The sequence below is a fragment of the Musca autumnalis genome, unplaced genomic scaffold, assembly GCF_047663935.1.
Source record: "Musca autumnalis isolate F117 unplaced genomic scaffold, ASM4766393v1 scaffold_1, whole genome shotgun sequence".
Lineage (NCBI taxonomy): Eukaryota > Metazoa > Arthropoda > Insecta > Diptera > Muscidae > Musca > Musca autumnalis.
Window position 1 is genome coordinate 298,790,419 of NW_027411644.1, and position 14,789 is coordinate 298,805,207.

General features: G+C 35.8%; 1 protein-coding gene across 23 annotated transcripts in view; it reads right to left on the reverse strand.

The window, feature by feature from the left end:
• cher (filamin A protein cher) overlaps positions 1-14,789 on the reverse strand; it is a 261,724-nt gene that overhangs the window by 227,397 nt on the left and 19,538 nt on the right. For 4 of the 23 annotated variants that reach the window (XM_073961916.1, XM_073961915.1, XM_073961911.1 and 1 more), the window contains exon 1: positions 5,221-5,754. The exons of 15 other annotated variants lie outside the window; for them this stretch is intronic. In XM_073961916.1, the coding sequence (XP_073818017.1) occupies positions 5,221-5,232 (12 nt within the window). In that variant the 5' untranslated portion in view covers positions 5,233-5,754. Of the gene's footprint in view, positions 1-5,220; positions 5,755-14,789 lie in introns of those variants that run through there. 4 more of the 23 variants (XM_073961913.1, XM_073961910.1, XM_073961914.1 and 1 more) reach the window with 3 other exon arrangements.

Genomic DNA, 14,789 nt, shown 5'->3' on the forward strand with positions numbered 1-14,789 from the left:
AAATATAATATCGAGCGTTTTTACAGCTTTCGAGCTATTTTCTCATGAAGTATGGACTTGTCCCTGAAAAAACTTGTACCGTCGTAATGCCAGCGAATAAAAGTTGTTACAACAAAGATCAAAGCGATTCGATTGCAGGCCTTAAACTGATTTTTCCGAAATGTTGTGTTAGAGATACACGAAGGAATTGACCTATATGCAAAGTATGAATCAAATCGGTTACTACTACTTTCGAGAGTTATCATGTGCAACATTTTTGTGAAATTTTGAACTTTTGTGGGGGAGGTACCTAAAGGACTGGACCGATATTGCTCATCTTCGAACTTATGCTAAGTTCGGGCAAAATATTACGATAACCAAATGTTGGACCCAATCTGCAGATCCGTTCGAGAGTTATAGTGCGCTCCAACCACTACACTTGGTGCCATAACGGTTTTTTTACAACTTCGCTCTGTTTTCTCAGGAAGTATTGACTTGCCCCTGATAAAACTTGTACTGCCGTAATGGGGGCAGGAAATACAAGTTGTTACAATAAAAATCAAAGCGATTCGAGAGCAGGTCCTAAACTGAACTTTTCCGAAATTTTTTGTGCGAGGTACCCGAAGGAGTGAAGCGATATATAATTGTTCCATAAACATCCCAGAAGGGACAAGGGAGACTTCTCTGGGTGCCACCGTGATGCAATGGTATGCACACCCGCCTTGCACGCTGAAGGTCGTGGGTTCGATAACATTAAAAAAAAACTTTTCAACGGTGGCAAAATACCCCTCAGTAATGTTGGCGACATTTCCTGAGTATTTCAGCCGTGTAAAACTTCTCTACAAGTGGTGTCGAAAGACACGCCGTTCGGACTCGGCGATAAACAGTAGGTCCCATATCATTGAGGTAATATGAATCGGGGTGCATTCATTGATATGATAGAAGTTTCCCTTGTCCCCTGGAACCTCATTTATGTCTGATAGAAATTTCAAGATGTGTAAATAATGGACCAAATCGGTTACCACCTTTCAGAGTTATCGTTCGCACATTTTTCCGACAGACGAACGGACATTGCTAAATCGATTCCAAATTGTCTGAAATGAATTTCGTTGAAACTTACTTTGGATCTTGAAGTATTATTTGGATGAGGCACATTTTGCCCGTATGATAGTGCATATACCATCGTTACCATAAATGCTGAGGGTAAAAGTAATGCAATTAAATAGCAAGGACATTTGAATTGTGGCGAAAAGTGGCGAGTCTACAATGAGCAAAACACTAGTTCAATGGTGGTATAACCGGGTTGAGAAAGGCCGGTAACACTGTGTGTAATTTTTTGAGTCACGTTTTATTAACCATATTCTGATACCGCGGTGTGATAGAAGACCAAAAGAGAGATGACACGTGTTTCGCAGTTTTTCCCTATCTCATAAACTTTCGCGGTTACAGGCCTCCAAAGATTTGAGGCATTGATGTCAAAAGGGGTCATTTTGTCGGAGCTATATCTTCCAAACCGTTAAGAAATTTGATTTACTCTCAGAGGCATAGTTGTAGCTCTTGTCTTAAAGAACAAAAATTAGCACATAAACTCCATCCTACTTTATCTTCTAGGTCATAATAGTCAAAATGTAATTCCTTTTTACATTTTTTCTCGGGGGTTGGTCTACACATATCAAACCGATCAAATTTGAAGCAAACATCCGACTATAAAAATATATTTTAGATCTAAATAAACATCTTTTTAGAGCATACGAACTCTGTATAGATGGTTCCTAAAGGTCAAAATAGCAAAGTGAATGGGATTTTTATCCTGTTTTCACTGGTTCTGGTCCACAGATACTAACCCGTTAAATATTCAAGACCTAGAAGATAAAGTTTAATGGTGTTTATGTGTTACCAATTTTTGTTCTTTAAGACAACTTTGCCTCTGAGAGTGAATCAAATTTGTTAACGGTTTGGAAGATATAGCTGTGACAAAATAACCCCTTTTGACATAAACGATTCAAACCTTTGAAGCCATATAACTGCGAAAGTTGATGAGATAGAAAAAAAAAAACGTATTGCATAGTGTAATATGACTGAAAAAACATGTCAAGTTCGGTCAAATGTGAAAGTTATGCTCACTGTTTTTTAGCGACTGCAATGCCGTGGTGCATCATGAATTCTTGGCACAAGGTCTTACGGTCAATAGGGATTACTACATACCTTGAAGTTATGTGCCATCTGCGCGAAGAAATTCTTCAGAAATGCACAGGATTTTGGAAAAACTAATCATAGATTTTATACCATGATAACGCGCCAGCTCACACATCAATACTTGTGCGTGAGATTTTGGCCAAAAAACCGGACTTGGCAATCGCTGACTTTTTATACCCTCATCATTTATGCTAACGAGGGTATACACAGGCAAAATGTACATCTTCAAAATAATGAAACTTAGTTTAAGTTCGAAGATAAGCCATATCGGTCCACTCCTTCAGGTACCTCCCCCACAAAAGTTAAAAAATGTTCGGAAAAATTGATGGGAGTGACCGATTTGGTCCATACTTTACACATCCTAATATATCTACCAAATATAGGTAAAGTTCGAATATGGACTATATTTGTGCATTCATTTTAAGACCTGCTCTCGAATCACTTTGATTTTTGTTGAAGCAACTCGCATTCGCGTCCTCAATTACGACGTTAATAGTTTTTTCAGGGGCAAGTCCATACTTCTTGAGAAAATAGCCCGAAGGGTGTAAAAAACCCCTATGACACCATATGTAGTGCGTGAAGAGCAAGATAACTCTCGGACTGATCAACCTATGCGGTCCAAAATTTGGTCTTCGTCATATTTTATCCAAACTTAGTTTCAGTTCAAAGATGGGTAATACCGGTCCACAACTTCCGGTACTTCTCTTGAAGGCGGCAACTAATTTGGTCTAAATTTTGGATCTCCCAATATTTTGTCCAAATTTAATTGAAGTTCTAAAATAGCCCATATCAGCCCTTTCCCTATGGTCCTCCCCCACAAAAGTTCAACATTTGTGTCTAAGTGCTGTTTAGGGTCTGTTCGAAAATCCTTTGGAAATGTATACCAATGCTGCTCGTTGTGGTCCTATTTACTGTGATATTATGTTTCCCGTGGACAAGTCCATGCATCTTGGATTACTGGTCCAAAAGTTATACGATTACCCACTAAAATGACTAGTGGAAAGGATATGACTCACAAAATAAAATCCACTTCCATAATGGGCTGTGTCGGTCCATTCCTTTAAATACCTCCCCCGCAACACTTTTGAACTTTAATCCTAAACCACATTTTTGTCGGCAAGTTCAAATGTCCAGAAAGAGCCACAAAATTCTGAAAAGACCCTATATACATTCGATCTGACGACCGTATATGAAAGTTTCAATTCACATAGGCTGAGGGTATATCTGTGTCGACAAAACCGACTGATACTTTTTTACTTGTTTTAATTATTTTTTGTTTTTAACTTTTAGTAAATACCTAAATGTTTTGACCACTGAGAACCACACAACCAAATTACAGCCAATGTTGACCGAAAATGTAGATAACAACTTTAAAATGCCTGAAATCGAGTGGAACCAAATGCCAAGTTACAGCCAATACGGAGGCTATAGGACAAAATTGGACATGGGAATCTAATTCTTCCGCTTACACTGTGCAACATTTTTAAGGTAATCTTGTGCCAACAATTTGAGCTTAGGATTTTTTGAAAGTACAGACCCAAACGTTAAAACCCCTAGCTGGGTTTTGTTGTGTCAGATCCAACTTGGATTTTATGACCCCATCTAAACATGGTTAAATATTGATTTTTTAAAGAAATTCTGGGCTATATCTTTGAAACCTATGTGAATCTTCATCTGACCCCCGAAGCAAATTTGTAGATAAGGGCAAGAGTAAAATATTTATAGAAATAATAAAATATCGAAAATTTCCATAATTTGTATACATTTCGCACCATATCTCCAAAACCCTTAATTTTTTCCTAATGTTTTCTTTGGAAAAATATTCGCTAGAATGTAATAAAAAACTTTTTAGAACATGCCATTGTTGTAGAATGTCTCTATCATGTTGTTTTCAGCATATTTTTCAACGACGATTTTATAAATATGTCAATAATGTGGTGAAATCCGAAATGTGAGAATAAACCGTTGGTGTGAACTGTGTTTGAAATACGTCTTATAAAAGATATGGTGCAAAATACCGCTGAAACAAAATGAAGTAAGCATTTTAGAGTTTCAGAATGTTCTGAAGAATTGTTGAGAACTTTATTTGGATGCTTTTTGCAAAAGGTTACTTGGTTCAACTCCCAATAGTTTAACTGATACTGACCAGAATTTCAGCAACTATGTAAAATTTTCTATATTATATCGATTTTGATGCCCTAGATGGAGTTATTCTGATGTGGTCTGTTCAAAAGATAAGTTCTACTAGTTTAGGGCTACAATATTGCCAAAGACAGCAAGGCCAAATTCCAATTCGCTTCTGAGATAAACCCCCGATAAATGCAAAAAACTGTAGTTTTAGTCCGGCTTAGATGAGGCCATAATATCCGAACTGGATCTGACAGGACAAAACCCTACTAGGGTTTTTGTAGCCCTTAATATGTAGTTTCAAAAAATGCATACTAGAAGTTGTTTGCATTTTCAGTGTTGCATAGTGTTATTAAGGTTAAGATTTTTATTGCTGATGTCTGATCTACGCTTTTTGTGCCATTTTAGGTAATTTGTACCTACAGATATCGTTTTTTAATAGGAGAGGTACAGTGCAACTTCTGAAATTCATGCCTACGAAAATAGGTTCATTTTTTTTCGAGATATAACAAATTTAAAAAGTGGTTGTGGTCAGACTTCAGGCCCCAACTAAGAACATTTGATCGGGAGCAGAACCATCATTGTCTCGTAAATTCATAAATTTTGCAAATATGTATAGCAATTTTAAAATAATCGGGACCTCTGAAATTCATGAACACAGTAAGCCTGTAACACAAAACACTTTATTTCTCTATATGTTGAATCAAATAAGTCTTAAATTTAATTTAATGAATTCAATATTATATTTTATATCATTTTAATAATATAGTAAATAATTAAAATTCAAATAAAAAACAATATGGCATAATTTTTTTTTCTCAGTGTACAAATTCGCACATTAATATTGACAACTAAAAACAATCAAGTTGAATAACAACACAAAGATTTATGTTTGGGAACAAATGTAAAAAAACTCACTCTTGAAGCCATTTTTGCAGGACAATAGCTTTCTTTCTCCCTCTTAAATTGTTGTTTTTTTCAAAAAAGATGGTTACTTTTTGATTGTAACGCTTGTTTCTTAAATCACTTTAAGGAACTTGTTCTCAAACAGTTGTTTATTTCTATATTCAAAATTGTAAACCAATTTTAAAAATATTTATAATTTATATTAATTTGCTTATTTTTTTATTCTCTAATTAATTTTCTTTCAAATTAAATTTCTTTTGTTTTTTTTCGATCAAACAATTTTGTTTTCCTCTTATTTTTTATATCTTTCTTTCAAAAAATACTATTTATTTGTAAATTATTCGCGTCGAACACTTGGATATAACAACTCAACGGTTTGAATGAAATTTTAAAACTGAAAAGTTTTTATGCGAAAATTATTGTATCTATAGAATGTTTCGTTAATGTTGTCACAAAACGTTCGTTGTTGTCGTCGTCTTCGGGTTGTTGATCGTATTTTTTTTATTTTGTTTTGTTTGTTAAGGTTGTCAATATTGCAGCAATGCTGTTCGTGTTTCGTTGCACACTGTTGATATAAAAGCCCCTAAAGAGAGTAAGCTGAAGAAGAAGAAGCAGCCGCAAAACCTCTGCTTGCAAGGAAGCATTGAAAAAAAAAACATGCAAAGAAATACTTATGACGATCGCCATGCACATCGTGTTTGTTTGTTCAAGAGTCACATAAGTCATGCACCCATCAGTATTTAATGATTTTTTTTATTTTGTTTGGTTGCGGGTGGTGGGGGGAAGGTCAAAGTAGAGACATTGAATGATGGCATGACACTGCGCCCCTCGCTGCACAATGTATTTACCTTTTTTGACAATACATTTTTGTTTGGCATCGACCAGTGATGACGCCACCATGCAGTATTGGTCAATCAGCTGATCATCATCATCACCATGTCGCCACTTATTCGACTTTGTATCCTATGAAATGTATATGAATGTGTTGGATTTTTGGTTGTTGTTATTCGTCATCGACAACAACAAAAACAGCTAAGATATTGTTAATGACAATTATGATCATGATGATTATCATTCGTTGTTGCATGCCAACAACGACTGATGCTGCATTTATACATTTTGAAAATGCAGCATCAGTCGACAACACCGCCAGAATATCGAACAGCATTATAATCTGTTAGCCAGCATCTTGAAAAGAGGGAGAGAGATATTAAATGTTTGTTTTTTTTTAAGAAATGTTTGTTGATCTTGAGTGTTTATTTTGCTTGAATTCAAACATTTACGAGGGTGCGTTATAAAAGTATAAGGAATTATGTATATTTAAATAGAGTGGGGTGTCACTCAAATTTGTATAATTATTTCATCTACGGACAGATCGAATGTATTAAGGGTCTTTTCAAAATGTTGTGGCTCTTCCTGGACATTTGAACGTGCCGACAAAAATGTGGATTAGGAGGAGGTATTTAAAGGAGTGGACCGACGTAGTCCTTTATGGAAGTGGATCTTATTTTGGGAGTCATATATTTTCGATACTTGCCATTTCAGTGGGTCATGGTATAACTGTTGGATCAGTAAGCCGGGAAGCATGGACTTGTCCACGGAAAACATAATATTGCTGTAAACAGGACCACGACGAACAGCATCGGTATACATTTCCAAAGGATCTTCGAACAGACCCTAAACTGCACTTAGACACAAATGTTGAACTTTTGTGGGCCATTGTAGAAGTTAATCTAAATTTGGACAAATATTAGGGTATCCAAGGGGTTGTTTATACATTTCAGGCTATTTTCTCAAGAAGTATGGACTTGCCCCAGAAAAAACTTGCACCGTCGCACAGTGGTCGAAATCACTGATCTAGCGGCGCGAAATAATATTTTGGTATAGCCCCCATATAACGGTACCTTCTGATATTCGGTTTTTTGAGGATTTAAGGCAGCATTTCCTTCCAAATTAGTTGTAATTTGGTACTTCTAGTGATTGCTAAACCATTCTACCAAAAATTGTGGACATAGGTCCACGTTTGGGTATAGGCCCCTTTTATGGTACCTCCCCATTTTCTGTATTTAGGGGATTTAAAGCTACATTTTCCGGCAAAATTATGTGTAATTTGGTATTTGGGGTTCCCAGTGGACACAAACATTGTCCACAAAAAATTGTGGTCATAGGTCTACGTTTTGATACTGTCCCTATATAACGGTACCTCCCAATGTTCGGTATTGTTAGAATTTTGTCTACATTTTCAGACGAAATAAGCTGAATTTTTGCATTGAAGGTTCTCGTTGGTTACACGTTGGTCACATGTTCTCCACTAAAAATTGCGAACATAGGTCTACATTTTGATATAGCCCCCATATAACTGTACCGGTATTTTGAGTATTTTGGTAGTTACGATCCATTCAACAAAAGTATATTGCACTAAAAACATAAAAAATAATAGTTTTTGAAAAGTATATAACTATGTAACTTCAGGCCCAAACATTGTTTTAAAATTTAACTTCCACCCTCCCCTATCAATAAAAAATAAACTTAGCTTAGTTTTATTACGAATTTATTAAACAATTAAAGAAATATGAAATCAGGGTTTTAGCAAAAATTTTGTTAAAATCTGATGTTTAATGCATCATTTCTTGCACTTGACATTTCTTGCACTTGACAGTTAATAACAACAACAAAAAAGTGAAAACAAAATTTTAGTCAGCAGAGTGTCTGTAATGGAAAACATTTCGCAATTTTATACTCTGATTTTTTTACTTTCGCTCCGCTAGATCAATGGTTTCGACCAGTGTGCGTCATATGGGAGGCTGTGAATACAAGTTGATACAGCAAAAATCAAAGCGATTCGAGCGATTCAGGTCCTAAACTGAACTTTTCCGAAATTTTACTCGAAGGAGTAGATCGATTGAGTCCATATCGGAACCACATCTATGTCTTATAAAAATTTCACGATGTGCAAAGTATGGAGCAAAACGGTTACTCTTTTCGCGAATTATATAACCCATCTTCCGATATAACCCATCTTCGAACTTAAACTAAGTTTGGACAAAATATTACGAAAGCCAAATGTTGGACCGAATCGGTTGATCCGTTCGGGAGTAAGTCCCAATTTACATTAGGCGAGTTTACTTGCGGCAATTCTCTGTTTGTAGGAGAGACACGTAAGGGGAATGGAAGTGGAAAAACATTGCTCGTACCGGCAATTCTCAAGCAATTCCTTTTATATTTTTTGTATTTGACATTATTTTCATTGTTTTGAAAACAAAACTTGTCGGAACAGAATTGCCTTTTATATACGCAAGAGGCAAGTTTAAAAAGGAACGAGAAAAATTGCCGCAAGTAAACTCGGCTAATGTAAATCGGGACTTATAGTGCTCTCCAACCAGCCAGCCAAACAGACAGACGGACGTACATGGCTAAAATAACTCCAAATTGTCTGAAACGGATTTCGGATAAAACCATTATTTTGATGAGACACATTTTGCCCGTATGAAAGTGTATATGAGGAAAAGTCAAAATTTTTTAGTTTCCAGGAAGCCAAGGTTTGCACTATTATAATACGCGAACTATTGTAGTTTACCAGTAACTATGACTATTGCTGGATTAATTTAGATGTTTTTGTACAAAGCTCAAAAATCTAGCAAAAAAATTTAATTTACGTGGTAGTTACGACCGCGTAAAGGAAAAAACATAGGTAAAAACACGTTGCTATTCGATTTCTGATTAAACCATTCAAACGACGGACATCTGTCCAAAGTAAAAGTAGGAGAATACAAAATGAAGATTACACTTCTAATGTATCACTTTCCAAAATTTCCACTGCATCCACCTTTTATGGATGCTGACATTTTGAAGCCGGATTTCAGGTGTTTTTTGTATTTTTTATGTAACTGGGACGCGCATTCGGATATTTCGAAAAACCAATTATAGGATTAAAGAACTCGCGATTTCACATAATCTGATATGTATATTGAGTATGTAGCCCACACAGCAGCAGAGTAATCTACTGCCAAAGGCCAAAATGTACATAGTGCGATATTTTTTCTAAAAAACCTATTTTTTGGGTACAGTATTTACAATATCGTTTTGAGTGTGCTTGTTCCCCGCGATATTTTAGTTTTTCGACGATCCGGATCATATGAATCACAGATCGTAAAAATCCATCTACTAGAACGGCGGAAATGGCTACTGCAAAAATTGAAAAATTTGCGAAAAATGTTTTTGAAAATATCGCTGACTAATTCGCGTTTTATGTGGATCGTTTCCATTTCAATGAAGAAAGTGAATCATCACACGCGTTTGTGTGAAAACAGCGGTTTGAAAAATTTAGTGGCATGGGAGCTTTATCCGATTTATCCCAAAAATAGTGTGTGCTGCTACATCCACGGTTCTTGATGGATTTTATAGAAATAGGTTTAGATCAATGTATTTTTTCATGGATGATAGTGAAATCGGATGCGCATAAAAAGTGTATGCACTTTGTGCAAATTATAAGCGTTATACAGTTTGTTGCACACTAAACTGCAGACGATGCTACATCTTAGCGGCCAAAGTAAATCCTGTACAAATTAAAAGAGAAGAATTCGCCGTATTGTTAAACCGCATGCGCATCAAGTGATTTTGAGGATTTCGCGATTTACACGCATTTCAAAAAGAACATTACTCGATACAGTTTTATTTCAAGAGTATACCCCATTAAAAGGAACCCAACATTTATTTGAACGATACCCATATCTTCCGCTAGATGTTAGTGTGTATTCGAGAAGTGATTAGAATAAAAAATTCGATTTTTTGCGTGAAATTTCTCTAAAATAGAAGAATAACTCCGACAAATTTTCCTACATTTTTTCAACTAACTCACAAAATAAATTGTAATAAATATTTTCTCTTACAAAAATGTTATAAATTTCCTCAATATATCTTTTTGTTTTTGCTATAATATGCAAACCATTAAACGGATTTGTATAGTTTTGGTTTCATTTGAATCATCGCGATGTTTAGATTACGCACATATTTTTTTAAATATTTTTAGGAATTTTAACAGCTTGAATTTTATTAAAACAAGTTGCATAGTACCAATTTATTTTACTCTTTCTCAATTTCCGCGAAAACTTAAAACTTTGTCACTAATTAAGAGAGTTTCTCAATATAATGATTAGAGTCTTTTAAAGATTTTTTCTTTTTATCAGAATTGAAACCGCCATAACTTTTGCGCGCAACAACCAAAATTAGTATCTCGAACAGATTTAAGAATGAGATTTTTTCCCAATCTATGTACCAAAAATCGTTCATGTAGCTTAAACAAATTTTTAATTTTTTTATGGAAAACTAAAAATTTTTTCTTTTCTTCATATACCCTCGTTAGCATAAATGCTGAGGGCATAATGAAGAGAATTCGACAATGGGAAAGAGAGGTTCTAAGATCTTGAGACCTCAGGAATTTGGATTTTGCCGTGCAATTCACCTCCCTTGGACAGGATAGATGTGTTTTGACCCAGAAAACTCATTACAAATGTCCTTACTATCCCATTATTTTAATATATATTTTATTTTTATCTTTTTTGTTGTCTACTAAAATAAGCAGTTATTCTTTCGCTAACTAATTACTTATTTAACAACCTATTTTAGTGGCCAAAAAATAACTACAAATTTTTCACGACAGGCCATTGTTAAAATAATGAGATGAGATGGAGTTATGACTAAATAAAAACAGGTGTAAAAATTTGAAACATTTTTCAACAACAATAAAACAATTTTACAACAATAAAAAAACATTTTTCCAATATTGAAAATATATTTTCTAGAGACCATGACTTTTGAAGTAGCCGGTATATTTTAATGAAACTACTTGATTTTGAAGGTGTGAATGTTTTTCTTCACAATGATATAAAGTTTTCCCTATTTGGAACACTTCCACAAAAATTTTAAAAATTTGTCTTGAAACTTTGCATATTCTTAACGTGAAGGAATATCAAAATGCAAATGGAAGCGTTTCAAAGAGGGGACAATGTAAGTTATATTATTGTAGTGGTGTAGGCTATTAAATATCGGCCAGTTCAATCCAGAAAATCAAATGTCGGGCGTATGAGGAAGTCATTTTCGAAGAGTCTGACCGACTATTGTCTGATTTGTCTAAGGGATTTATTTCTATTTTCTTTTGTGCTACGATGACACATTAAATCTGTTTAATACAGCATAAACATAGATTCAAGATTCTGAATAATAATAATTTTGTGGCCGATGCTTCATTTAGAAACCAGTGATGACAAAAATGGGACGTTTATCCAGTTAAATAAAATTTTGAATCACTGTGCGTGCGACCATCCTAAGAATACGTCTATGCGAAACCGCACAAAAAAAAACTGGGACTTTAACATGACAAATATAAATTTTTCTAACAATTATGCCTATCATGTTCTATTTATAGTGAATAGGGTATACCCGATGCGCAATGTTGAAACCATAAATTTTGTGGGCCCATATTTACTGGAATACTCATTATACCCTCATATTGCTTAAACTTAGTTTAAGTATAAAGATGGGCCATATCGGTCCACTCCTACCTATCCACAAAAGTTCGAAAATGTTCTGATAACTCTTGAAGGGAGTAACCGATTTAGTCCATGCTTTGCACATCCTGAAATTTCTACCAGACTTAGATGAGGTTCCAATATGGACTCAATCCACTCCTTCGGGTACCTCCCACACAAAATTTCGGAAGAGTTCAGTTTAGGACCAGCTCTCAAATTGCTTTGATTTTTGTTGTAACAAATTGTATTCACTGCCCCCATACAACGGTACAAGTATCATCAGGGGCAAGCCTATACTTCCCGACAAAATTGCCTGAGGGGTTGTAAAAAACCCTTATGACACCGTGTGTAGTTGTTTAGCACAAGATAACTCTCAAACGGATCTGCCGATTCGGTCCAACATTCGGCCTTCGTAATATTTTGTCCAAACTTAGTTTAATTTCAAAAATAAGCCATATCGGTCAATTCCTTCAGGTACTTCCCCCACAAAAGTTTAAAAATGTTGAATGTAGTGACCGATTTGGTCCATACTTTACACATCCTAATATATGTACCAGGTATAGAGCAGGTTCAAATATGGACTATATTTGTCCACTCCTTCGGGTAACTTTGACACAAAATTTCGAATAGGTTCACGTTAAGACCTGCTCTCGAATCACTTAAATTTTTGTTGAAGCAACTTGCATTCACTGACCGCCTTTACGACGGTACAAGTTTTTTTTAGGGGCAAGTAAATATTTCCTGAGAAAATAGCCAGAAAGTTGTAAAAATCCCTATGGCACCATGTGTGGTTGTTGCGGCGCACCATAGCACACGAACTGGTCAACAGATTTGGTCGGAAATTTGGCCTTCGACATATTTTGTCCAAACTTAGTTTCAGTTCGAAGATGGGCAATACTGGTCCTAAACTTCCAGTACTCCCCCCCCCCCCAAAATTAAAAAAATGCCACTGAAATGGGATGCACGATACACTTTCTTGAACGGGGTAACCAATTTGGTCCAAACTTTGGATCTATTAATATTTTGTCCAAATTTAGTTTAACTTCCAAAAATGGTCCATATTGGTCCTCTCCTTAAGGTACCTTCCCTGCAAAAGTTCGAAGATCATTTGGAAATGTATACCGATGCTATTCGTTGATATTATGTTTTCCCTTGACAAGTTCATGCCTCCTGGCATACTGGTGCAAATGTTATACGATGACCCACTGAAATGACTAGTGGGTGCGATATCTATCGAAAATATATGACTACCAAAATAAGATCCACTATTGAACTTTAATCCTAATCCACATTTTAGTCTGTAAATTCAAATATTAAAAAAGGGCCTCAAAATTCTGAAAAGACCCTAAATACATTGGATCTGTCCGTAGATGAAAGTTTCAATTCACATAGGCTGAGGGTAATGATGGTGGAGGCAGTTTATTCAACAACTACAACAGCTTGCAGACCAACCCTACTGTTTTCCAAATTTTATTTGCACACCTCGTATATGTCTTTTATGAAATTTATTATTAATTTTTTTGTAAAAAATAAAATAATCATATTTTTTATATTCATTTGTATAATGTTTAAATTAATTCTCATTCATTTGTCTACAAAACGTTAATTTAACAACCACATTGTCTGTTATTTAATTTGAAACATTATGTTGCTGCTGGCCGAAAAGGGGGTTTCTTGCAAAAAAATGTAAACACCTTGTTGCCGTGTATTACCGTGCTTTGTATCCCATCCCCACCTTTATACTGTGGGTAAGGTGTGATCGCGGTCAAGTTGTTGCTGACAGAGGTGGCACAGCTCGCTGTGCAGTTCGGTGAGAAAACACCCAAACGCCAATGAAATAAAACACAATAAGAGTTTATGGTGCTGTTGACTCATCCATAAACGTTTGTTCGAAATGGTCTTTGTGTGTCTTGTCGAAGCAAAATGTAAAATCATTTTTTTAATGTTTCATTTTGTATGGTTTGTTTGTTTTTCTTTTTTAAAGATTAAATACAGGTTTTAAGTTCTTAACTATGAAATAAATACAAAAGACAAATTTTATATTTATGCGTTTGAAAACAAAAAAAGACTTAATTTATCAACACAGTGGGGTAAGGTTTCAACAAAACCATTTTGACTGAACTTGTGAATTCGAGCGACATGTGAATTCGACAATGAAAGTGCAATTTCACGTCGGAGCGTGTTTCGATACCGGATTGACTATAATGAGTTGTGACACTCGATCTTCGACAATGCCCATAGGGGGCTGAGCTGATTGATAGCTCTACGTTTTGCACGGACAATGGGAATGACCCTGGCAAAAATAGTGGAGAGTGTGCAACACTGGAGCCGGAATAAGTGAATTGTGTACAAGTCACTCTCGAATTCTGAAAAGAAGGAAAATGAGTTGTGTCCTGATGGAATCTCCATGGTAATGCTGAAACAGCTGGATAAGCCCGGACTAGTGTAACTCACCAAAGTAGCTAGCCCGATGTCTGCAAATGGGCAGACCGTTACAGAAGCCATGCAAGGAATCCAATAAAGGCATGCTTTCACTTTTGTCACCTGTAGCAAAGACGCTTGAGGCTTTACTGCTCCCCAACGTCAGAAATAGCTATGAACTTGTCGATCATCTGCATGGGTTCAGTAAGCAGCACAGTACTACAACAGCACTGCATGCCGCCAATTCCACTCATATTAGTCGAGCATTTAACTACAACAAGCCGACCATTTTTTTCTGTTACGACCACGTACATACGCTCACTTGGTTCTTCGGCTAGCTCTTAAGACTCAGGGGGATTCTCAACCCAACCATAATAAGCCTCGGGTCTAATACGAATATCACACAGGGACACATAAAACATATTACAACACTAACATTAAAATCAAACACACGGAGGACATCCTTTTGAGAATCGAGGTCTTTGGTGAACAGACCTCCACTCGCCCGCCCAGCCATGGTCCAGAACATGATGATTTTTGAGTTATCGCCGAATTATGGGCGCTATGAACTTTATATTATATATTTGAATACTGGACTATATTGTAGACACCCTAAGCATTTCCGGTATACCA